Genomic DNA, 26,930 nt, shown 5'->3' on the forward strand with positions numbered 1-26,930 from the left:
GACTCCATTGTGGAGACTCTAATGGGGCATTTCTGCCTCTGTAGTTGAATTTGTGGGCCCCTATATTCTGAATTAAGGTATGTGTATGTAATGTATTTTTGTGTCCTCAATCTTGTTTTTCTGCTATAACTGTTGTGCTGCTTGAATTCCTGTTTTTCATAAGAATAACCATAATATGGTGCAGTCATAAACCATAATAATCATTGAAAACTTTAATACATAGAATAAATGTAAGGAGTGCTTGAGTAGCATTTGTCCTTAAATCAGTCAATGATTTTAAAGGTGAACCACTGAAAAAACAACATCTGTGCTGCCTAAAGAATGATGCACATAAAGATCTCAGGAATAAGGAATCAGAAACTGGTTCTTGGAGAAAGTCATCCATTTTCTTTTATTTTATTAGAAAACATCCACACACACCATAAAAATTACATATACAAAACTATAAGATTTGGAATTGCTTTATGTACACATACAAAATATAAAGCCCAAAGATAACATGAAGGGAACATGGATGGGATGTGCCAACAAAGTGTTTGTTTTTTTACTGCAGGGGGAGTTTTGATTTTGTTATTTTTTAAACTACAACTGGTTAAAAAGGTCTGCAATTCTGTGTGGCTCTGCTCATCTACCATCTCATTTTCCTCTCTGCAGATGTCAAGCATAGAAATGTCAAGATGTCAAGGATAGAAATGCCTGCACACATCATTTTGGTCTCAGGGGATAAGTGTCAGACACACATATCGTTACAAATCATGCTGTGCGCACATAAAAGTAGTCCGGAGTTGATATGAAATAATAATGAGGACGCAAGGAGTTACGTTATGACAACAACCAAAATGTTAATGATGTATTGTTTTTCAAGGGATTTATTTCCATGTGGTGGTAATTTGCGTGATTAAAGTTCACACTCGCAGCACAGCCATTAATCCAAATGTAACTGTTCTTCCAAGGTCCCATCACAGTGATACGTAGCGATTTGGGTGACATTTCCGCCTCCACACAGGCAGCAGAGGGTGTCTTTTAAGAGTTAATGGACACAGTCAGAGAATAAATCACCAGATCCACACTTGCCTGTTTGATGTTCCTCCACATTTAAATCATTTTCTAGTTTTAAATATTTCTACTGTGTATGAAGGAACTTTGGTCACAGCGAATATGAATCAGTTTTGCAAAACACACAAAGGGGATAAAAATTAAAAAGGTACTCGCGTAGTAACTTTTGTAGTAACAGTGCATTAGTGTTGTGGTGAAACCTAAATTAATCACATCAAAAGGTTCAGCCGTGTCTTCTAAACCTGATATCAGTGTGTGTTCTGTCGTTAGTTTTCACAGTAAAATAATGACGAATTAGCAGATGCAGGCTTGCATGACACTGGATAATTAATGACACACTTTGTTGAAGCGCGTTTAAAGGGATGAGTTTAACTGATCTAATTGGCCACGACTGAGGTCAGCTGTGACACACTTTCCAAACATCTATTTCTTCGACTTTATCGCTGCATCATCTGCGATGAAGATGTGCCCATGCCAAGAGCCCATCGTGCCTGAATGCTGCCTGGGCCTTCAACCAAGAGGCAGGAAAACAGTGAAAATAAAGCTTTTTCATTTGAACGTTGGAATTGTGGACTTGTATTTAGCGAGGTTATTCATGAGGACTTTGATTGATGACTCTGGATAATTAATACCCTGCTATGCATTTATTTTCTTTTTCTTCTTGACTTCAGATCCAGCTTTCCTCCTGACTGATGGGGCTGCAAGACAAAGAAGAAGATACCAGTCAGCAGTTAATTTATTTCTACATATTTTTTAAGAATCATACAAAGATATGTGAGATATAGGTACTGACCGGGACCGAAAATCAATTTAATATTCTCTGATAAGAAAAAAAATACATGTAATATTCAATAAAGTTATACAGCATGTCATCAGCCTCAGGCACATATGTTGTTTATTTGGATAATATTGATGCTTCAGCTGCAACAGACATAATGCCAGGAGCAGAGTTTCTTGCAAATGCATTTATATCATATATTATCTGAGCATGTGAGACCAAAAAGATTAAGATGGATGAAGATTATCAACTCCACTGAGAACTGGAAATCCACAAATATGTGTATGATCATTTGATGAGCTGGCAGTTGTGAACAGCCAAAGCATCCCAATTTAAAAAAAAATTGTATCGTAAAATATTATGATTTTTAAATACTGTAAAAATCAGCGAGTCCACCAAGAAACCTTTAATCTAGTCATCCTCCATTGGTCTCATAATGTCAGCATGCTGATGTGATTAGCTTTGTGTTTCTCGGCGGTGAAACCTGCTGGAAATCTGAAAGTGCACATTGAACACTCAGCAGAGGACAGACGCTAGTAAAAGGTTTTGGTCACCACAGTGTAATGAACAGCCAAGAGAACAGTGATTAATACCTACAGAGAAGCATGTGATGCCAATCCTCCAACAGAATCTCAATTTATAACAGGAATTCCCTCATAATTGGAAAATGTCCTTGGCTATAGTTACAACTTTCTCAAGTGTTTCTTTATGAATAACAAGATCGCACAAAAGCTGGAGCAGCATGTGGTGGAGTGTCCAAAAATGGCAGGGGCCCATTGAGCACAGTGTCTGGAGATTAGCGTGCACTCCACTACGTGCACAAAGCAGCGGGTTAATGCTTGCTGTGCTTAGGCCTTCCACCTGTGCCCAATTTCTAAAATAAAAAAGTAATAATGAAAAATAATAGTAATATAAAAGCAGCTGAGCCTCAAAGGCAAGATCAACTGCCTTTAGGTACAAGAATATCATTTAGCTTTTGACTAATTCGAATAAATCTTGACCTCAGTCTGGTGTATTTACTGTTACTAAAACGATGATAGTGTTTAACAGAAAACAGATCCCTCAAAACACAATGCAAAAGTGACAAATCCTACCACTGAGGTGTGACCTGCACCTGTACATCACAGCCAAACAAGACTTTAAATTCAGACAGCTGTAACGTTCTTTGGACACTGAACATTCTGCAGCATGAAAACAGAACTCCAGCGCTTCATTTAGTCTGACATTTAAAAACAAAACCCACTTCGCCAATAAACCAATAGGTCAAACAGCGTATATAGACCACTTTGTGCTTCCAGAAGTGTGGAATCCCCAAACAGATTTGAGCATAAAGCAGCTCCAATGACCCAATGGGCAAATCCAATCTCCTCCAACTGCTGTTCAAAGTTCCCTGATGTGAGAGACGTCTGCACTCTCCAAGTCCCTCTACTGGAAGGATGTTTTAATTGCACACATGGGACATTTCATGCACAGCCTGGTGTATACGAGAATGATGAATGACAGAAGTTCTGCTAAAGTAAATAGCTCTTTTTGGATCTTCAATGTCTATTTCATAATTTCTAACATTCCTTCTCTGTGAAGATTCATCTCCCCTGAGGTGGGACATTTAAAGAACTTACTGTTGCGTAACAAAATGACAATGGCAATATCTGTCACCCTGGAATACTGGGAATCACTGTTATTATGGTGCACGTTCAGAGATTATGAAACAAAAATACTATTTTATTGCGAAGTATGTCACACTGTAGTGGCAACCTTGGAAAATTCCCTCCTTGAAACACAGTCAGTATTGGGAAAACAGCTGCAGACATTCATACTGTATGTAAATTTTGGGGTTTTATTTAGAAAGTGATACCTCATTTGCTTCTTTGTTGTATCCTAAAGGGGAAAAATATCCCCGAAAAACCAAACTCCACTTCTGTACCACTAATGAGATGCAAGACAAGCTGGTTGAGAGCAGAGGAAGCACATTCCACATACATTACAGTGCATAAATGCTTCACCTTGACTAATGCTGAATGAATCCAATTATAATCTGTCATCTGCAGTGACTGCTGAGTGGATTGTGGATCTTTCTAAAGCGCCCAACTTTCACGCCTCAGTGGATCACTAAATGTCAGCCCTTTTTCCTTCCCATCTCTGAATGTTTGAACTGGTTGCAGATATTATTGTAGTTTCCTTATTTGCTTCACAGGCAGGTAATGATTATTCTGCTCCAGCATAGTGGAGAGGAGAGGAGAGGAGAGGAGAGGAGAGGAGAGGAGAGGAGAGGAGAGGAGAGGAGAGGAGAGGAGAGGAGAGGAGAGGAGAGGAGAGGAGAGGAGAGGAGAGGAGATGACGGGCACAGAGCACAGAAACACATACAAAAATACAATATTTATACAGCGGGTCAGCGGGGCCGGAGGTCGTCATGCAGCTCCGAAGGCGGTACACCATGACCTCAGTTTTTCCTGAGTTAAGGAGGAGGAAATTTTAAGACATCCAGGACTTTATGTCTTTAAGACAGGTCTGAAGCTTCATTAACTTCTCTGTCTCCTCTTGTTCCATGGATAAATAAAGCTGAGTGTCATCAGCATAACAATGCAAATTTATCCCATGCTGCCGAATAATGTTCCCTAAGGGAAGCATGTACAAGGTGAAGAGGATTGGTCCAAGTACAGAACCTTGAGGAACTCCATAGCTAACCCTACTGTATGAAGAGGGAACACCATGGACATGAGCAAACTGGTATCTATCAGATAAATATGATCTAAACCAATCTAGTGTTGTCCCTTTAATCCCAATCACATGTTCCAGTCTATATAACAGGATGCTGTGATGAACTGTATCAAAAGCAGCACTGAGATCCAGCAGAACCAGCATAGAGACCAGTCCATGATCAGAAGCTATAAGAAGATCATTAGTGCTGTTTCTGTGCTGTGATGAGCTTTAAAGCCTGACTGAAACATCTCAAACAGGCTGTTTCTCTGCAGGTGCTGCAGTAACTGGGGTACATAACCTGTCACGAAAGAACCATTGATCTGGTCCAGGATAGAACTGCCTATCAATGGTAAAACATCCTTCAACAGGTGTGTTGGAATGGGATCTAAAAGACACGTGGTGGTCTTGGATTTCTGAATTAGCGATGACGCCTCAGAAAAATATATAGGGCTGAAGGAGTTTAAGGGCTCATTGGAGAACCTGTATGTTCCCACAGTCAGCACATCTGGTGATGGTCCAGTTGTAGGGATGGCCTGGTTAGCTTTTTCTCGGATAGCTAGAACTTTGTCAGTGAAGAAGCTCATGAAGTCTTCACCACTAAGGGAAGAAGGGATATGTGGATCTAAAACACTGTGACCCTTTGTTAATTTGGCCACAGTGCTGAAAAGAAACCCGGGGTTGTTCTTATTATCCTCAATTAAAGAAGAAAAATAAGCTGTTCTAGCCTTGCGGAGGGCCTTTTGGTAAACTAATAGACAGTCTTTCCAGGCTACGTGATGGCTGTCTATTTTACAAGAATGCCACTTCCTTTCTAGTCTTCGCACTTTCTGCTTGAGGGTCCTAATGTGTGAGTTATACCAGGGGGCACACCTCCTCTGATTTACTAATTTCTTTTTCAGGGGGGCAACAAAATCAAGCGTGATTCTCAGTGAGGTTGCTGCACATTCAGCAATAGAGTCAACCTCAGCAGGGCTAAGATTATAATGATTGATCCATGGGGAAACACACGGTGGTCCTGGGATCAAAGCTGGGATTGTTTCCTTAAACTTAGCTACAGCATTATATGAAAGACATCTGCTCTAGTAAGACTTTGTTCTGAGCATAGAAGAATCCTTAATCATAAATGTGAAAGTGATCAAAGAATGGGAGTGGGTTCTGAGGGAACACTGACACATGTTCTACATCAACACCATAAGTCAGAACTAGATCTAGGGTGTGGTTGAAGCTATGAGTTGGTTGGTTTATCTGCTGGAAAAAATCAACTGACTCAAGTAATGAAATGAAGCCATTTCTAAAGCTGTCATTTACGTCTACATGGATATTAAAGTATCCAATGATAATGACTTTGTCCATTCTAAGGATCAAGTCAGATAAGAAATCAGAAAACTCAGACAGGAACTCTGAATGTGGCCCAGCAGGGGGCCGATATACAACTACAAACAGAAGTGGCTTTTCTGCCTTCTCGTTCAGATGGGTGATGCCAAGAGTCAGGCTTTCAAATGATCTGGAGCCATGTTTTGGTGTAGGATTAATTAATAACTTGGAGTGATAGATTGCTGCCACTCCCCCTCCTCGACCAGTAACACGAGGAATGTGATAATTGAGATGGGTAGGAGAAGTAGATTCATTTAAGCTACATACTCCTCCTCCTGAAGCCAGGTATCAGTAAGACAGAATAAATCAATGTGATGATCCGCTATTAGGTCGTGCACTAAGAGGGATTCATACAAAAGAGATCTAATATTTAATAGTCCACACTTAATTGTGATATTAGTTTCTCCAACTTGTGCTTTAGTATTAATTTTAATAAGATTATGGTGATTGACCGTTCCCCTGCTCTGTGCTTGGTGAACTTTTAACCGTGGAACAGAGACTACCTCTATAGTGTTAAATATGTTATTGTTGGTGGATGAGGGTTCTATGGAAGCAGCAGAGAGGTGTGTAAGACTACAACTCTGCATCCTGGTCTGGACCTTGGATTGTCAGGTCACTTTGGGTCTAATAAAATTAGCCAAATTACTGGAAAATTACTGGAGCTACCATCCCGTGTGGGATGGACACCGTCTCTCCTAATCAGACCAGGTTTTCCCTAAAAAGTGCTCCAATTGTCTATAAAGGCCACCTGGTTTTCGGGGCACCACCGTGACAGTCAGCAACAAAGCGATGACATGTGGCTAAACATCTCATCGCTGGCCAGATTGGGGAGGGTACCAGAGAATGCTACGGAGTCCGACATCGTTTTTGCGTAGTTGCACACCGACTCTATGTTAATTTTGGTGATCTCCGACTGACGAAGCCGGGTGTCGTTGGTTCCGACGTGAATAATAACTTTACCAAATTTACGATTAATAATTTACTTTACATTTAATTTATCATAATTTACTTTTGTACATTCCTGTAAAATATATGTATTCATTGAGTTCTGTTGATAGAACCTTCGCAGCATGTTATTACTGCTATTAGAATCAGTGTCATTACATCTGTATTACTACAATATTAGATTTTGTCTCTCAACCGACACATTTCTCCAAATGTCCACTTTGGTAAGATGGTTAATATTTCAAGAGAGATGTTTCAGGAATGAGATTCACACAGAGATACAGACACAACCACAAACACACACACACACACCACTGAGGCGCTGTGGGATCTGTGTGAAGAATCTCTTCTGACTCATTGATTATAACGACCATGTGTTGGTATATTTGGTGCTGAATGCAGCATGTGCCCCACTGTCAGGGTCTTTATACCATCAGTGATTTTGTTTGAGAAGGTCGGTAACACAATAAAAACGCTGCAGAAATGAAAGTACCATCTGTGTGCGTGTCATTTATTATTCACATCGCTGTTTTCTTTCTCAATAGATGCTGCAAAGCACAATACAGCTGCAGCTTAGCACCTCCCACATCATCATCCTCTTAACATCCCACTTACTGTTTTTCTATCTTCTCCCTTGTCTCCTCTGGCCCTTTTCTCCGAATTTGTCCCCTTTTGCTTTAGCCTGTCATCTTCCCATCCCTTTCCTTGCTGGCTCCCTCCTCCTTTGGTATGATCCTTGTGTTCTGCCTTCTCCCTTCGCCACCTTTTGTTCACAAAGCCGATTATCTGCTATGACTCAATCTCACCTCTGGAATTTCTTCTTATAAGCATCTAATTATTGTCACCACAAGATCTGAGCAAAATTTTAGCATCACTGTGAGAGAGTACCACAATATACAGTTTTTTTAATTTGCTCTTGCTGGGATGTAGTAGATGTCAAGAGCACATCTCCAAGAGTGTGACTGCACCATATTTTAATGTAAAGCTCTGTAACACTCAAAGTGTGTAACAGTGGTGTAGTGTTAGCATACCTTTATAGTAAATTGGGGATTTTTTATTTATTTAAATTTTGGGGGGGGGGTATTTATTTTTTATTTCAGGTTGACATTATGGTCACTCTTAATTGTCAATATTAAGTCAATATTAAGTGTGATATAATCTCTGACATACAGATCAATCAAAATCTTGAAAAATATTCCAGAACTGATCGAGTATTAAAGAGCCTTTTTATCCACAACATGTTTGAAAGAATAAATGCTAATGGCCTGGCCTAATTTTCCATAAACCTGTGGGGGTCTTTATGTTTGCACGCTTGATGCTGTAACCAAGGACAGAAGATACTCAGATGCTAAATCGAGCCCTAATTTCAGGCCCCACACCCGCTGGAACAGACACGACATATTTCTGGCTTGAAACCAATAAAAACTCTGTGATTTAAATGATGTCGGTGATGTTGGTTACTGATTGGATCCTGATTTTTCAAGTCATGACTTTTGGCTAGCTCTGAGAAAGTGATGGATGTCAGATAAGCACAACTCAGAGATGAGAGGTACAAGACCAAGGGTTAGGGTTAGGGTTATATATATATGCATGTGTGTGTGTGTGTGTATACACAAGATTCCTTTGTTGTGTCGGTATCCAAATAAATTACTGTAACTCCTGCGGCTTCAGCGTGAGATGTTGTTGCAGGTGTTATATGAGGGACATCTCAGGAGCCCTTATAAATACTCCACACAGCAGAGGATAGCTTCAGTTTGACGTCCAGCAGCACAAGTGTTCATGCCGCACGAAGTGATTTCAATCTACGACCAGTTCAAGACAGATCAGAACCCCTGTCAGTCACCTTGCTGGGAGATTCAAAATAAGAGTATTTTCCAGCCCCAGTCACATTCGGTCAAGAGAGGCCAAGCTGCTGGAGCAATGATGTGATGTGTCCTCTCTGTGATGCCAAGCACTATATATTCTCAGAGCTTCCACGAGAGACCGAGTGCCATTTCGTGGAAATCATAGAGAAAAGGTAAGCCATGCCTTTGGGGTGACAATAATTTCCTCTGTTGAAAAAGTAACATAAGCTATGACTTTCTGCTACACTAAGGAACAACGACGACGATATCACAACTGCACAGGAAGCAGCTGGGACATGGAGCTCTAGTGATGTAATATCTTCATCACCAGGGTCGACTTCATGTTGTAATTTGACAATCTGCAGCTGCTACCTGAGAGGAAAATTAATGCCGCTGAGACAGCAAGGGTCTGTCACTCTGCCAGACTTCCTCTACACTCTGACAAAGCAATGGCCAAACAGGAACCAGGAGTAAGCTGTAAGTAAGTAGTGATCATGGTGCTAAGGTGGCAGTAGTCAAATGTTTGAAAACAGACCAGTTGGGGTTGGATGGGTGAGGTGCAGTAGTGGGGTAAAAACAGGACATGGCCCAGCATCTACCTGCACTTCCAAAGCAGTGGGGGTAGATGCAGCATATCCGAAAGAAAGGCCCAGCATGTCTCCTGAGCCACAGCATGTCAAATCAAATCAAATCAAATCAAATCAAATCAAATCAAATCAATCTTTATTTATATAGCGTCTTATACAATCAAAATTGTTTCAAGGTGCTTTCCAGAATCCCAGGGCCTAACCCCAGACAAGAAACAGTGGCAAGGAAAAACTCCCTTTTAACAGGAAGAAACCTTGAGCAGGACCAGGCTCATGTAGGGGGACCCTCCTGCTGATGGCCGGCTGGGTAAAGAGAGAGGAGAGGAGAGGAGAGGAGAGGAGAGGAGAGGAGAGGAGAGGAGAGGAGAGGAGAGGAGAGGAGAGGAGAGGAGGGGAGGGGAAGGGAAGGGAAGGGAAGGGAAGGGAGAGGAGAGGAGAGGAGAGGAGAGGAGAGGAGAGGAGAGGAGAGGAGAGGAGAGGAGAGGAGAGGAGAGGAGGGGAGGGGAGGGGAAGGGAAGGGAAGGGAAGGGAGAGGAGAGGAGAGGAGAGGAGAGGAGAGGAGAGGGAGAGGGAGAGGGAGAGGAAAAGGAGAAGGAGAAGGAGATGCATAGATGCAGACATCTGGGTCCAGATGCATTCGTCCTACATGATTACCTTATTTTATGGCTGTCATGGCAACCAACATATTGGACTAAAACAAACAAAAATATCAACAAGAGTTTATTATGTCCTTCCCACCTTTATCACCTCTTCCTCAGAATGATCTGCCCTCTTCATTACCACAGATGTGCCTTTGTGGAACAGGTGGGTCAGTGATACCGGGTCTGGTCCTCTCAACTATGTTCCTTTTCACTCACACATTCAAAGAAATAATGGGTTTTTGAAGACTGTGTGTGTGTGTGTGTGTGTGTGTGTGTTTCACATTTTCACTCCAGCACCATAATGCATGATCACGTCTAGCCATATTGGTGCCACATCAGCTGCCACATTTGACACGCTTGTTAAATTGAAGTCATAGTGTGATTGATCGTGCTGCATGAAGAGAGCTCCCGCTACATTCAGCCAGCATCCATGCTGTGTTTCTTGTTGGGGTTGTTCAAGAGTCCATAAAAAAAACAAGTTAATGAATGCTAGGAGGGACCTGTGCCACAGATGGAAGCTGTGCATTAAGTCAAAGTCATGCATGGTTCACATGCCATGTTCATTCAAGAGGGCTGGAGCATCTTTGGTTGTAGTGGACACCATGAATATGGTCCCTTTCCCTGCAAACCAGAGGGGCTGAGCAGTTTAACCAGCATATAAGGTGAGATTTAAGGAAGCAGCTACTTTCTGCATCACATTCAACCGAATATTAATATTAACACAATTCTCTGTTTTTTCTTCTTTCCAGCCATGTTTTGTGCTCCTGGATAAAACTGGACTGACTGATGAGGGCAGGTCTCATCTATTATAAACAACCTAAAAAAAGATTTCTTGAAAGTTTTCCAAATGGTATGTTAGATATGAAATATTCATTTTCATCTTTGCATGCAGGAGAGCATGTTGAGTAGAGACTGGGGCAAATATGGCATGCACATGTGCATGCTAATAAGAAAACCTCCTTGGGTCAGAAGCAGGAGCGCACAAGAGCCTGACAGCTTCAATGATCACATATTTGCACATGTACGCATGAGGTTAACACACAAATATTTGGAAACCGTGTTGCTCTTGACAGTTAATGTCTTCAAAACAAAGTATGCCTCTGGCTGGGGTGTCAACTGAACATGCATGTGTTTTCCATGTAACGTCAATATTAAATGCAAGTTTTATAGGGAAATTCAACAAATGGTTGTGCAATTTTAAAGGAACTGAGAGCATGGTAATGAGAGCAGACTGTCTCATGTGGTTACTGTCAAACACACACCCGTGAAGTAACAAAGTGGCGTTTGCACAATAATATCCTGTGTTGCGTGAGAACTGCAGGAGGATGGGTGAAAGGAGGGCAGCTACGCTTGAATATCAGATGACCCTTTGCCACTCGTGCTCTTAACTTGAGCAGTAGATAAGAATACCATCAGACTCTGTGTTTGCTGTGGTAATCATCTATTTTAAGGTTGCATGTTAACAAGCAGGGTAGCACACTGCATTTGTGTAATTCATCATCATTAGCATAATGTGTCTTCTGACTGTTTCATTGGCTTCAACTGTCTAAGAGGGGGGGAAAGAAAGCAATTTCAAGTTTTTTTTCTAATTGAAAACATTTGATTTAATGACTTGCAGCCGGGGATCAGACCGCCAAGGTCCCTGCCTTCGGCCGCTACCCAAAACACAATGCACCCGACCCCTTTGGCCCCTCCTGCAGGTGGTGAGCCCACAGGCAGGGGGTCCCATGTTGCCTCTTCGGGCTGTGCCCGGCCGGACTCCATGGGCAGAGGTCCGGCCACCAGGCGCTCGCCAACGTGCCCCACCCCCAGGCCTGGCTCCAGGAGGGGGCCCCGGTGACCCGCATCTGGGCAAGGGAAACTTGCCACCAATGTTGTTTTTCATCATGTGGGGGTCCTGGGCTAAGCTTTGTCTGATACCTCACCTAGGACCTGTTTGCCATGGGCGGCCCTACCAGGGGCATAAAGCCCCAGACAACGGAGCTCCTAGGATCATTGGGACACGCAAACCCCTCCACCACGATAAGGTGGTAGCCCAGGAGGGAAGAGTATGGGGTGTCGGGCCCGCTGATACGGGCCGTCCGCTCCCTGTACGATCGGTGTCAGAGTTTGGTCCACATTGCTGGCAGTAAGTCGAACTCGTTTCCGGTGAGGGTTGGTCTCCGCCAGGGCTGCGCTTTGTTGAGGGGGTCCGGTTTGGTGACGTCTGGATCGTGTCTCTGCTTTTTGCGGATGATGTGGTCCTGTTGGCGTCATCGGCCCGTGACCTCCAACTATCACTGGATCGGTTCACCGCCGCATGTGAAGCGGCTGGGATGAAAATCAGCACCTCCAAATCCGAGGCCATGGTTTTCAACCGGAAAAAGGTGGAGTGCCTTCTCCGGGTCAAGGAGGAGATCCTGCCCCAAGTGGAGGAGTTCATGTACCTCGGGGTCTTGTTCACAAGTGAGCGAAGAATGGAGCAGGAGTTCGACAGGCGGATCGGTGTGGCGTCCGCACTAATGCGGACTCTGTAGTGGTGAAAAGAGAGCTGAGCCGAAAGGCGAAGCTCTCGGTTTACCCGTCAATCTTCATTCCTACCCTCACCTATGGTCATGAGCTTTGGGTAATGACCGAAAGAACAAGATCACGGGTACAAGCGGCCGAAATGAGCTTCCTCCGTAGGGTGGCTGGGCTCTCCCTTAGAGATAGGGTGAGAAGCTCTGCCATCCGGGAGGAGCTCGGAGTAGAGCCGCTGCTCCTCCGCGTTGAGAGGAGCCAGATGACGTTGCTTGGGCATCTAGTTAGGATGCCCCCTGGACACCTCCCTGGTGAGGTGTTCAGGGCATGTCACTCCGGTAGGAGACCCCCCGGAAGACCCAGGACACGTTGGAGAGACTATGTCTCTCGACTGGTCTGGGAACGCCTGGGGATCCCTCCAGATGAGCTGGAAGAGGTAGCTGGGGAGAAGGAAGTCTGGGCTTCTCTACTTAGGCTGCTGCCCCCAGGACCCGACCCCAGATAAGCGGTAGAGGATGGATGGATGGATGGATAGCAGCATTTTAAAACCCATGTAATGATTTACTGTGGTCAGGGAGCCTGTTGAATCCATAATTTAACCTTCATGCTATCTTAGCCTCTGTCGTTTGTCACATTCAAGGAGCAATTGCATAAATCCCTGTTATCATGCCAACATTGAGATAATTCTACAGTCTTAAGAGGCCAGTGTGAAATCTTCCATCACACTCTTTATAATGATGGCTTCTTTTCCCCCCAATTTGAAACACTCGCCAAGGGAAGCTTTTATATACACTGACTTGATTGGCTGAACATTTAATGAAGATGAAGCTGCATAATTTTATACTGTGGAGCTTTGTGAGGAGAAACCGAATAAATGAGTGGAAGGGTGAATACCTCCACATTTCTCTTCTTTTTTCACCTTGGAAATGAGATGGGAATAGAAACCAACTCACAGGTACGCACTTTGGTACAGTCATGAAACTTTAGTTACAAGTTTTGTTCGAGGTCCCAAACTACTCTTGCTGATTTCTGATTACAGCCCGATAGAATGGCTTCCAGGAAATGGTGTTAAACAATAATCAAGGCTAAATTTAAAGTCCCCCGACTCCTGTTTGCTTCCGATCATCTCGAATACTCTCTAAGTGATCCTTGAACCAATCATGCAACTTGAGAAAACAACCTCTGTGACATAGGGTCTACTGCTCCCCCCCTACAGGCAAAAACCATGAGGCTCCTCAGGCCACAGGAGGAAAATATGAAAAAAGGCATAAGCACATGACCGTTATACGCATATTCTGTGATGCCTGTTGACAGGAAGTGGATGTTGTAACCGATCGATAAGGGAATGTGGCCCTTTAGTTGTCTGGCAGACAGTAATTAAATGGTGGTCTTTTACAACGTGGACTCATTATCTTACACTCTGCTCATGGTGGATAGGTGACGAAAAGCGTGTGTCCTTAGCTGCTGTGAGGGACCCAGTGTTGGTTAACAGTTGAGGTTAGTGCTTGTGGGATTCCATAGGTCACAAATCTGAAACAGTATGGTTAGGGTCACAGGATGATTAGCAGATTACTCACCGGTTTAATTGGGCTTGAAACAGAAGCAACAGCAATGGTCTGTAAGGTCCATGCTAGTCCCATCCAGTGAAGAGCTGTAGCTCATGAGCCACCGTAGTGAAACATGCAGGCTAGGTTAAGAGATAAATGGCTTGGTTGGCGAGCTGTGTCATCTCACAGTTCAGTCCCCAGGACTACAGTTATTCCTGTAGTCAACCGAGCCTGGAATGTCCTGCAAAGTGCTGTACGTTTGTCTGCATGTCCACTTCTTCACTTTACTTGGACAAAAAATAATAATTCAAGGGTGAGGTCCAGCCCAAGATCAGCCCAGCAGGGATCAGCTCAGGGAAGTGTAGCAGGAATGTGATGCAGATTAATAAAGCAAAGCCACTTTCAGTCACTTATGTTAAGTTGCAAAAATAATGAGCCAAAATGGGTTTCACTGTGTTTTAGATGAATGTTCATATCTAAAAGCAGACCCATCCAGGTGCTGTCCAGACTAATATAGACTTTCGTAAATCCAGGGAAAGTGACATTTTCCAGACATCATACATTTTCTGTTTTTAACACCTCTCTGTCCATGCATTTTATTGAAAATGGTCTTTGTCCACTTGGTTTGATCAGATGAATCCATATGCCTCCTGGTTTTGAACTTCCTGATGTCACTTTTTACTGTGTTCAGTCAGACATTTCACAGTTGAAATTTCGATGAGGATCCGCCACCATTGGCCAACACATTTCAGACTTTGATGGATTTCCAGGAACAAAATCCATCTTTACCAGTCTGGAGAGCACAGGTCCATAAGCCCACAACATCCATGGAAAAAAATAGGTATGGGTGCAGAAGCTGGTAGATATTTGAGAGGAGTTTAAGGGCCTTTTTTCTCTTCGTAATTAGCATCAGCTTCTCCGTGGTGGTGAAACGTGAGCTTCTCATCTGCCTCCCCAAATCAACATCTTTATGGTTCTAGAAAATAGGAGATGAAGAACAAGAAGTCTGTAAAAACATGCATCTGTTAAAAGTAGAAGCAATGGGGCATGAAGGGGTGAGCAGAGATTGGATAATGAGCACAGGATAAAAAAGGGAAAGTAAAAAGGGAACTTGTTGGGCTTCTTAGGCTGATACAGGGGTTTTATAGAAATATTACAGAACAAAGTAGATGAATATGGCTTGGTTGCATTTTTTACAGCTGTTGTATGTAACGTGCCCAATTTACAGGAGTTCTTCAACCCCATCTGTCAGAGAGATTGTAACAGCATTTATTGTGTCAGAGACAAAGCAAGCTCCCTTTGAAATCTAAACCATAGGTGTCAATCACAGTCACTGAACATCACCTGTCTTCAAAGACTGTCTCTCATTATCCGCCCCTCTGCTGTCTTTCAAATCCTTCACTCTGCACACCATGTAGATGATGTCCGCACTTGGGCGGTGCAGAGAAACGAGAAAGTGAGAAAGTGTTAGGGGACGACAATGATGCACTGAGTGGGGTAGAAAACCAGGCATGAAAAAGAACTCTGCCCAAAAAGGGTGCTAGAAATATATCTTTGGAGAGTTAGCTGATTTTAAAAATCAGATTTATTTTCAAAAGATAATGGGCTAACAGAGAAGACAGAGTTACCAAGAGACATCAAATGACATAAACGTATACATCAATAATCTATATCTTCTATCACTTTCTGCAGGAGTATCTAGCTGTAGGGAAATCTACCCAGGAAGCGAGCGTTTCCTTTACTCAGATGGATCTCAAACCACTAATCTCTGGCTTGATCCCCAGCTTCCCTCCTCCATATGTGAAACGAACCTTTGGCAAATTACTGAACCCCAAATTCAATCTAATGGACTAACTAGAGGATTCCATGGTTGCTCTGCCCACAATCGATGGATGAATGCGCTTGAAAGGTCATCTGCAAAAGCCATTCATTCACCAGGTCGAGACAGAGGCCTCGTTGTCCATATCCCTCTAGTATAGTATTAGTAGTATAGTATTTACCTGAAACGTAATTAAAACAAAGTCTAAAAGTAGCAAGGGATTGACACTAGCCTATTGTCATATACATATACGTAAGGAGAGGTGGAGGGAAATAGGAAAACAGCCAAGAAAATGCTTGTTTTTTTAGAGCTCTTCATTACTCTGATTGTAGTGTTGGCTCGCTCTCAGATCCTAAATTTTCTCCATCCGACACTAGGAAGCTGTCTGGTATCAGGTGCTGGAGGCGTCCAAGTGGTGGAAAGAAACACGTGAGAGAAACAGTAAGAGAGTGTGAAAATTACTGACATGGATACAGACAAACATCAGCAAAAAACTGAGAGGAAGGGAGCAAAGAGTCTCACTAAGTACGTGACAGAGAGAAGTTTGGAAACATCGCAGAGAGGGGGGAAGGAGATGGAGGTCTTCTGAGAGATGGATCCAGGAAGACAGACAACAGTGAAGAATGAGGCTAAGCATGCAGAACAACATGAAAGAAGTGATGATAGATTCAAATACACAAAGGGCAGACAGGCTGCAGGGTCACAGATGGGCCACGGGGAGAACAAACACACACACACACACATACACAAGCCCCTGTGTCCTTGCTCCTCTCCTATCTGGTTGAGCCTTATGGGAGAGTTCATGCCGGCTTGAGGCGGCTAAAGCTCACACATAACCCAGCACAAGTGCATGCGCGGTCATGCAGGGATTGTGTTACAGGGTCCAACATGGACACATCTCGTCTTCAACCACTCTCAGGACACATGTGTGAAACTTCATTTAGCTGAAATGTAAGTAAAGGAGGGGATCACACACACACACACACACACACACACACACACACACAGAATTTCCCCACACCGCTTATTAGTACCATCAGGAATGTCCCAACTGGTTTTGATGACAGCAGATTATTATGTTGAGAATTGCCATCTTTTAATTCAACTAGATTCTTCACCAAAAATCACACAAATACTCTTCTGAGTATTCCGAGTATTTAACACAAATCCTTCATTGTCATTTAACACCATGGGAATATTTGCAGCACATGAGGTTCTACGAATTGCAACTTTTTGCACCACATGTTGGCTCTGCTCACAGCTGTGAACACACCTTCCCGTCTTTGCTCAGTGCGGCTTGTTGCTGTTGTGGCCCCACATTAATGCTGCCCCCCCCTAACAAAAGTGGCATCCCACCAGCCATTGCTCCACAATCAAAAGACTCATTATTAGTCAAAGATATGCACACTCATGATGAGCAACATTTGTTAATTACATTTGACTTTGAGTATTTGCTGGGTTTTAGTGTGTGGGAATCAACAATGCCATTAAATGAGCAATTAATGATTAATCTGAATGATTTTGGTTCCTCTACACATGCTAAAGATGGTTCAACCTTTCACCATCAGTCTCATGTCTTTACAATACTGACAGCAAAAGAAGGGAAATGAGATTAGACATGCCAGCTGGCACATTCATAGTATTCTTTGTCAGATATGTTGCAATCTGGACTCTTGTTCGTGACCTTTGACTGTACCAGTTCATCTTTTAGAGGCTGAGATCAGGTCTGAGCTGTTAATGAGGCCACGTGGGGGATCTGCTGTAGCCTACATTTGTATTTTTTTGTCCGTGTTGTGAAGAATTCAAATATTCTCAATTTAGCTGCTCTTTCTTGGTAACAAGACTTTCTGATTGTTTACTAAATGTCAATGCAAGCACTGTGGGAGTTTCTAAAGTTGCTGGCTAAATCCATAGCGCACCACACCCTCTGTCTCACTTCTGACTGCTGTCGATGAGCAACTCGATGACACCTCATTTCAACCCTTTCCCAGAGGCCAATTATGATTCCATATTAGCCGTTGATAAAGTATTTGGACTCAGCTGTTTAAGCCACTCATGTGAAATTGCTTCTCCGTTTATTCGTTCTAATGAAACCGCCGTTTCCAGAGTGGATTAGTGTTAAAGGGGAAGTGCTCTGGAGTGGATTAGTATAGAGAAAAATCTACCCCATCAAAAAAAAGGATGTGCTTGTAAATTTCTCTACCGTTGTGGCATTATTGGACGGTTCAAGAAGTGGTTGTGAACTTTTTCAAATCACTTTAGCAGCTTGGATTAAAGGGCTGATGACATAACATTAGGATAATTCGACACAACCGAAATAATGCTGTGTTTGCACACTAGCTGTCCTGAACTCTCTCTGTAAAACTTGTTCTGATCAGCTTCCTTTGTTCAAAGCTTTTTTGGGGAAAGCAGCTAAAGCAATTTATTAGAGCTGACACTTAGGGTGGCATAAAGGACTCTAAATAGAATGTTCAGGCCCAATAAATGGTTCTCAATCTTCATACTTATCATTTTGGGTGCTGCAAATCACAGCTTCTGAGGGTTGTTCTCATATTTGGCCTGTCCTTTATTGAGCGAGTCTCTTTTAGTTTTTGTTAAAGGCACGGACCCGTGTCGTCTTTGCTGCTGTCAGGAATCATAAATCACCTGGAGTGTCCAAGGCCACCAAGCTGTCTTTTTTAAATTCTACAGACAGGCACGTGGATCAGTGCTTTGGCAAGGATTTTTAAAAGACTTTAGCCTATAGTGCTACAGGTTCCAAGTTCCTTCATGTAATTCATGTAGACATCCATCTAGCAGAGTGCAAGAAGAACAGAGAAAGGAAACTGTACAAGCTTTACAATTGAAGTTTTGCATCCCATTTTTAATAATTCTAACAGTGCCTACAAGTTTCTGGGATGTTTCAGGACAAGCAAAGTTCAAAACTTGCTGTCATTATGTTCAGAGCAGAAAGGAATCAGAATTTCTGAACCTTAATTAGCTTCTGGAGACCTTTCACGTTATCCAAGGGGTCAGCTCTGTCATTGACCTTTTCGAAAGACTTTGTTAATAGTTCATAGCTTCATAATGATGGACTGATGTTGACGTATACATCAACCTTTAATTTGAATGTGAAATAACAGGAGGAAAATGTTCTTGTTCAGGGTTTGTTTTTTTTTAAAATTAACTTATTTCCTTTCTGGTACATGTCTTAAGCACTGAAAGTCCTGAGAGGCATGATGGACCTGCCTTAGCTCAGATGTCATCCAGCTCTGCAAACATTGTTTAAAAAGCAAATGTGTTGCTGCCAGCGTGAGCAGCCACTGAGTGTCTGCATTTATGCAAATGAGGAGCACAACCGAAGCTTCAGCATCTCACTGTTAATTTAAAGGCCTGTTTTTGGTCAATTAAAGCAGGATCAGCAACTTGGAGACCCCGGCACACAAGTCTGTTGTTGGTAGACTGCAATGATTTGCATAATCAAAGCTTTTACTTATACATATTATTTTATTTGATCTATTGTTGTCAGTTTCTTCTATTTGACCAGTAATTTGAGCCAAATCTGTCACTTTAAACTCTTTTCATTTTTGCATAAAAAAGTCTCTCCTCTCCACCCTTAGAGTCTTCAATCTTCACAAATCCATCACAGGTTAGAAAATATAGTTTTTAATGAGGTGTATGCAAACAACTGTAGATGTAATATATACAGCAAAAGTCCCCAACCTTTGACTTGCTCTATTCAAAACTTTATTTTGCGGTTTTGAAGAATCGATAGTCTGTAGTTCCATTTAAATGTGGCCTTCCTTCTATTCTGCAGTAATTATCTTTTTAGATGATTCATAAATACCTAAAAAAAGGGAGACAGTGAAGGGCTGCATAAACTCAACAGGTGGTCTTCCACATCTGGCAAAATTGTGGTCTGGCTAACAAAAGAATGTGGTCACATGACTACTAATGTGGTCTCTGATATTAATTAGACATACGTGGGGATTTATCTTTGTGCTGATATTTGATTTCATCTTAAATTCCCGATTAGAGAATTCCTCAGAGACTCTGACACTGGGAAAAAAAATATTTCCTCATATTAAAAAGACAAATAAAATTTAGACGCACGTCCTGGTGCATTTTTAATATCTGGGCCTTGACCATGAATCTGTCAATATTAGAATCTGTGGCCCTGTAAAAAGAAGAGATAAATAAATATTCCCCTCAGTAGAAGAAGCAGCACTGGCTACAACCTCCTATTGTTCTGCCAGTGGTTTCTGTATCCTGAAGAAATTCCCGACATTTGAACCATACATTCTGTTTCTCCATTTTTCAGGTCTAACTGGACTCTTACTCTTCCTCTGAACTCTTCTTTTCTCTACATTACCATCTGTATTTTTCCACTAACTATCTTTTTGGTTCCTTTTCTTTTTCTGTTTGTCGAAGAGAAAATGCAGAGTGATATAGAAAAACCTTCATCTGCACATCTGCACCCGTGAATCCACTTTACTCCCTCAGAACCCTCATCATAATTGAATACATGATGCTCCTGCTGTGACTCTATTCAATACACTTGACAGTGATTACAACTCTGTACATTGTTCATGTTAGAAAAGTCATTTGCATTTCCTGCTTCCATTTATTTACTCCATTTGTGATTTTGTGTAAATATTTCTGAGCATGTAAGCATTGATTTCTTTGTTTACTTTACTTTACATTTACTTATTACACAACTTTTTCAATCTTTGCATTTATCATTTCTTTTAAATCTGGGAATACCTTTCACCAGAGCATTAATTATTAAGCGTTGTCACGGGAACATTTTGCATGTTAACTCTAAACACTCATTATTAGAAGTCCGCCCCAGCATGAATGAGGTCTAATTGTTTTAGGAGCACATGTGAGGACTGTTCTGAATAATTATTGTTGTGCTGCGATTAAGGGCCAAGCTAAAAGGCTCAATTTGCACCTCTTGTGTTTTCTGCTGACTTCAAGTTCTGCTGACTTCAAACTACATGATGAGTCTGAGACATCCACTGGCCAAATAACCAGATTCACTACTGTCAAACACAAGCAGCAGAGTATCAGCACTCATGATCTGGCCTGTTGTTATAAAGTGTTATAGAACAGGGGTTCCAAAGGTTTCAATACAAGGTCCCTCAAACAGCACAGAAAATATGTACAGAAAGATCCATGTTTAAAAATAAATATACTTACTTTTGTTCACTATTTAATAGTATAAATCTGTGCCCAAAGAGAAAAATCAATGTGTAATGCCTCTTCCTGTTTCCTTCCAAAAACTAGGTAGCTAAATGCTAGTTTGAGGCTCAGAGCAGCTCGATGGAGCAAATCACCATATTTGTTTCTGCATCAACAGGCAGGGTTGACAAGCAGACAATAGATTAGCATGAAAAATAAGACTTGATGTAATATTATTATAAATTATATTCATAACAATACTTAAAAATATTTTGATTCCAATTGGTTATTTCTGCATTTTTTTCCCCCTTATTCTCCCTCCAAATTTTGGAGGCCCCCCCTCCTCTCCCCACTGTGAAGACAACTGGCAAAACACTAACAAAAAAATCTCTGTTACTCATAATAGAAAATTTTCAGACCACATCTGGGCATAATCAAAAAGAAAAGTGTTAAGCACTTGTGAATTTGTTGCTTTTATTCTGAAATTTAAAAAAAGCTCTCCCTTGCAGAAGAATGTGCCATTAACTTCTTTTCCTTCTTCCCTTGATGTTCTCTCCATTATTGTCTTGGTTCTTTTCATACACGCAGAGTCTACATTATAACCACGCTTACCCCCAATTTCTGTGCTGCAATCTTATTCCTTTGACCTCCTAAATTCATCTTTCTTTACCACTTCTTTCTTTTCTGTCGCTCTCATCTCTATACCTGCCAGGTCCTTGCTGGAGTTGGGCTCTTTGGCGACAGATGGCGGCCTGCTTTTCATCTCAATGGTGACCCTGGAGGAGAAACGGGACTTGGTGGGCGAGAGCAACTCCTCATTGGCTGAGGATTCGGTCCTTGTCATTTTGCCCCGACCCATGCTGTCCTCTGCAACCAATGCCACTGTGTCTCTTAGCAAGCTGCTTGGTGAGGTGGCCCTAGACGGTGCTATTGCTTGTTCTTCAAGGCTCTCGGGCAGTTTGGACGCAGAGCGCGGGAGGACCTGGACCTGTACACTTCCCCCTTGTCCATTACTCTGTGTTCTTGTCGCTGCTGCAGCGATGGCTGATTTGCCATGTCCTGCCCCTTGGTTACTGTAAACTTTATATCTTATCATAAGGATAATGATAAAAACCAGCACAGATGCAACAATAATCCCTCCGATGATGATGATCATGGTGCCTCCCAGGAAGTGGCTGTGCAGTGCCTGGCACTGGCTGAATTCTGTGTCAGTAGTGAACGACAGACACCCCAGGGGACGCGTGGCGGTCAGTGAAGTGATGACATCATCAAACACAGCCAGAACACAAAGGTCATAGTTGCGTCCGGCGGCGAGGTCCCGAACCAGGAAGTCATTGCTGCTGGATGGAATCATTCTGCCAAAGACAAAGCGGACAAAAAAGTTAGCAAGAGGAATGTAGAGACTTTCTCTCGACACTGCTCTGACCACCATTTTAACTACATTGTGTAGCAGTGTGTAACTTTTGGTCTGAAAAAGACAGAATTACAGACACCAAATACAGAATATGATCTAATTACATGACTCAACAGAGCCAAAAGGTTTGTTTCTTTATAACACCTTTAAAGAGGGAAAAATAACTTCCACAGGTGATTTTGGACAACTTTTTATGTTCTAAGTAATTAAAAAAATTAAACATAATGATAATAAAGGGTCTGTCTTATTCAGTGTGTTAATCAATCAATTAATCAATCTTTATTTACATAGCATCTGTTACAATCAAAATTGTTTCTAGATGCTTTACAGAATGCCAGGGCCTGAACCCTAACAAGCAACAGTGGCAAGGAAAAACTCCCTTTTAACAGGAAGAAACCTTGAGCAGGACCAGGCTCATGTAGGGGGATGAATTTGTCAATATTTCCAGTCAGACTTAAAATGATGGTTTAATGTTGTTGACATACAGGAAACCCAAAGGTTTTTACACTGGTGTTTAATCACATAGGGGAAAAAAATATGATTACAAGACTTATGCAAACCTTCAAAAAAACCTTTATGTGAAGATGAAAGAGTGAAGGTAGATGTTTGTAAGTAATACCAAAGTGTAGATTTTTGGCCCAGAGTTTGTGGAAAACATTTCATACTGTAAAATTCCAAGTATGATCAAATTCATAAACACAGCAGTAAAACTCATCTAAAACACATAAAATAAAAGGAAAAAAACAGCATCAATAGCTTTGAGGAAGAATCTTTGGCACAGTGGAAGTCAACAAGTCACGTTGTTGGAAACTAACACCAGCAAATCTGTTGTGAGACATGATATGCAGCCAAAATTGTTCAAAATTGAATGAAAAAGTGATTTTACCTGCTGTGTTTCACCTTAAGTGATTTTCTATGCAGATATGTCTTACAGCTTGTTAGATGTTAGCTGCATTTTTAATCACTGACTTCAGAACCAAAGAAGTTTTCCCCCTCATCAACACTCCTCAAACGGTCAAGCAGTAATTCTTTGACAGCTGACCTGCTTAACAATGATTATTTGTCATATTTATTTCTTGCAATTCTCTCATAATGGCTTTATTCCACTGAACCAGAACAGGGTTTCAAAAAGGCAAACCAATGCAATTTAATACAGTTACATGAAAAGCACTTGTGAATTACGATTACTCCTGTCAGCTCCTGAACAATCCACCTGAATTTCTTCCCTCAAAAAATCGTTGGGATAATGGAAGTCTTCATTGTGTTGTGAAGAGAGAACTGAATACCCACAGGTTATTATGTTGTCAACTGTCAAATGATTCCATACAAAAATGACACACTGGATCCGCTCTGAGGGACTCGCGGCAACTGGTGCAGCGTTGAATCGTACGCACCAACCCCTCCCCCGTCCACCCAGAACGTTATCACTCAGGACTCTAAATGACTGTCTTACTCCACACTTTTCTGTTGTGTGTTATTATTTGAAAGCCACAGCAGCATCCCCTTCACTGTCATCCTATATGCAGTATTTGTATGTAATGTTGCCCAAAGCACAGCACATCACATTATCACTCTTATTTTCACACAGAGTTTGGGCTCGAGAGCCTCACATGATGCACAACCCCATACATGTGAAAAAATAGTCATTTTCCAAGACAGACATTCTGGATTGTCACCATTTTAACTGCAATCTCAAGGTATTTCATTGACTTATTTTTTGGTCTGCATACTCTGAACTTGGTAACCAGAGGCAATGCTATGCATTTCTGGTTGCTCATGCTAACAAGACTACCTGTGCCAAACATCCACACATCGACTTATGTTGCCTTAATCATATTTTCACTCTGCTTCAGTCACATTTCTCTACCTATGCCACATTGTCACACCTCAACATTGAGACAAATAAGCTTTGCAGCATCGCGGGAGTGAAACAGAAATGATGGGAAACATATGTATGTGTGTTTGTGTTTAAATTAATGAATGGAGACCCTCCTGTTGATGGCCAGCTGGGTTGAGAGGAAGTAGAAGGGGGAGGACAGGTAGAAGACTTCAAACTGGGTTTAGTGAGGGTTAGGGAGTAAGTTGGCATGGTTATGGTCACACCACCCTCATCGGTCTCATCTCCAATGGCGATGAGACTGCCTACAGGAGGGAGGTGGCTCGACTGGTGTCCTGGTGCGGACACAACAACCTGCAGCTGAACGCTCAGAAGACAGTGGAGATGATTGTGGACTTCAGGAAAGTTACAGCCCCTTTGCCCCCCCTTGCCCTTATGGACTCCCCCGTCACCATCACGGACTCCTTCCGCTTCCTGGGCACCACCATCACCCGGGACCTTAAGTGGGAGCCAACCATCAGCTCCCTCATCAAGAAGGCCCAGCAAAGGATGTTCTTCCTACGGAAGCTGAGGAAGCTCAATCTGCCTCCCAGGATGTTGGCGCAGTTTTATACGGCCATCATCGAGTCCATCCTCACCTCCTCCATCACCGTGTGGTTTGCTGGCGCCACCGTCAGGGACAGACTGAGGCTGCAGCGCGTCGTGCGCGCTGCCGAGAAGGTGATCGGCTGCAGGCTCCCATCCATCCAGGACCTGTATATCTCCAGGACCCGGAGGTGTGCAGGTCGGATCACGGCCGACCCTTCCCACCCTGGTCACGGACTGTTTTCCCCCCTCCCCTCAGGCAGGAGACTACGGTCCATTCGGACCAGAACCTCCCGCTACACTAACAGCTTCTTCCCCTCTGCCATCAGGCTGCTGAACACCAAGTGACTTATCACTTAAGCACCATGTACAGCAGCCAGCCGGACTCATAAACAATACACTACTCCTCATGGACCTGCACTATTTCTCACCACTCACTACTTATGTAAATACTGTATATAAGTCTTATTTTATTTTATTTATCTTATTCTAGTGTGGTGTTGATGTCTAATGTTATGTTGAATGTCGCAGCGGCACACCACGACAAATTCCTAGTCTGTGTAATACTGTGTATTACATGTACAATGGCAATAAACCTTCTTCTGATTCTGATTCTGATTCTGTATTATATCTGCTTAAGTCCCACAGAGATAGCAATATGATGATGAGTGTATGTGTGTCAAAGAACTAATGGGCAGTGGGTAGATTGGCTGTCTGCGCCAAGCTCATCTATGGCATCGAACCACCATCAGACCGTACACTTGACAGATCGCTCAGTGTTGATGTGATCTTGCTTTGCTGGTAAAAACTGCAGTCCCAATGTGTTTCTAAAGGGAAACTGTGGAGTGATATAAGGAAGAGTTGGACCAGCATCATAAATTCAGAGGACAAACTTAGAGATAAAATCAGAAAACACAAACAGAATATTGTATTGAAAACAGAACATAGAAATAAAAAACAATATTTTCTTTGGCGCCTCTCGTCTGTGCAGCACAAGAAACTCAATCAAAGTTTCTGAGGGGAGAAGCTGCAGGGAAATCAGACCTGTCCAGGAGTGAAATCCTCACAGCACAAGTGGGCCCCTGATCCAATAGCTCTGCTGTCTGACACACCACTTTCCATTTTAAGCAACTTTTGGTTCAGACTTACAACAGCTCCACGCAGTCGGAGAAGGCAGGACCTGTGATTCATGACAATTTGAGCGTTGTAAAGGTGTTCTTAGCGGTTCAGTCATCTGCCTCAATAGCGCGTTATGTAAAAGTCGTGACTGATGGTAATGAAATTGTCATGGAGACAGAGGGAAGATTCCTTGTTCAGCGCAGTGAGTCGTGAGGACATATAACAGCATTGATATCAGTCAGATTGGAAGGATATAATCTGTAGTAGTAGTAATAATAATAATAATAGTAATAATACTTTCATGTCATTATGCATTTTTATTCTCTTCACAATGGAAAGAAAATGTTCATGAAAAGATTCCTGCACTCTAGAAAAAGAAGAGGTAGTGGTGTGAGGTCCTGTTTCTCTGATGGATGATGAGAGTGAAACACTAATGAAGGAGTTCTGCTGTACATATTTTGAGCCGGTCTGTGACATTTTCACTCCTGTGGTGCACGCTTGTCCCAATCTGTCACAGTGGTTTGATCCTAATCCTAATTATGCTTCTCAGACTCTTTTTATTCTTTCAGCAATTATTGTCTTTATGCACAATATCAAAAATAATGAATTAGCTGCATTTACGATCCTACCATCAAACCTAAATGGATAGAGGCTTCTGCACCGTCCAGATGTTCTCTGTCAACCATTGGAGCTCAGATACAATTCAGCAGCTGTCTGTAAAGTAGCAATGTTTTCAGTATTCTCATGTGCTCCTTATATGTTATATTCTCTTATATAACCGCTCAATTCCTGAACAAGTGGCCCGAGGCCTCACGTGAAGGCAGCCAGAACTGCCAGAACCCGGAACACGAGGGTTGTGGATTGAAGAACAACTGTGTAGATTTTGTGATGGGACAGTTTGCACGTTGTCCCTATGTCCACGTGAGTTCAGCAGGCCCTCCAGCATCCTCCTAAATCGACCTTAATGTGAGTGTGATGCGTTTGTGTGGATCCTGAAATGAGTTGGTGATCTGGTACTCTGC

General features: G+C 42.4%; 1 protein-coding gene across 9 annotated transcripts in view; it reads right to left on the reverse strand.

The window, feature by feature from the left end:
- Positions 1-301: 301 nt before the first annotated feature.
- The window catches only part of LOC101065389 (leucine-rich repeat and fibronectin type III domain-containing protein 1-like protein), a 115,517-nt gene continuing 88,888 nt past the window's right edge, over positions 302-26,930 (reverse strand). For 2 of the 9 annotated variants that reach the window (XM_029844076.1, XM_029844078.1), the window contains 3 exons: positions 21,566-22,308; positions 14,002-14,947; positions 303-1,754 (listed from right to left, as the gene is read on the reverse strand). In XM_029844076.1, coding sequence (XP_029699936.1) covers positions 21,588-22,308 — 721 coding nt within the window. In that variant the 3' untranslated portion in view covers positions 303-1,754; positions 14,002-14,947; positions 21,566-21,587. The other 7 variants (XM_029844081.1, XM_029844079.1, XM_003977069.2 and 4 more) reach the window with 7 other exon arrangements.

The sequence above is a fragment of the Takifugu rubripes genome, chromosome 11, assembly GCF_901000725.2.
Source record: "Takifugu rubripes chromosome 11, fTakRub1.2, whole genome shotgun sequence".
Lineage (NCBI taxonomy): Eukaryota > Metazoa > Chordata > Actinopteri > Tetraodontiformes > Tetraodontidae > Takifugu > Takifugu rubripes.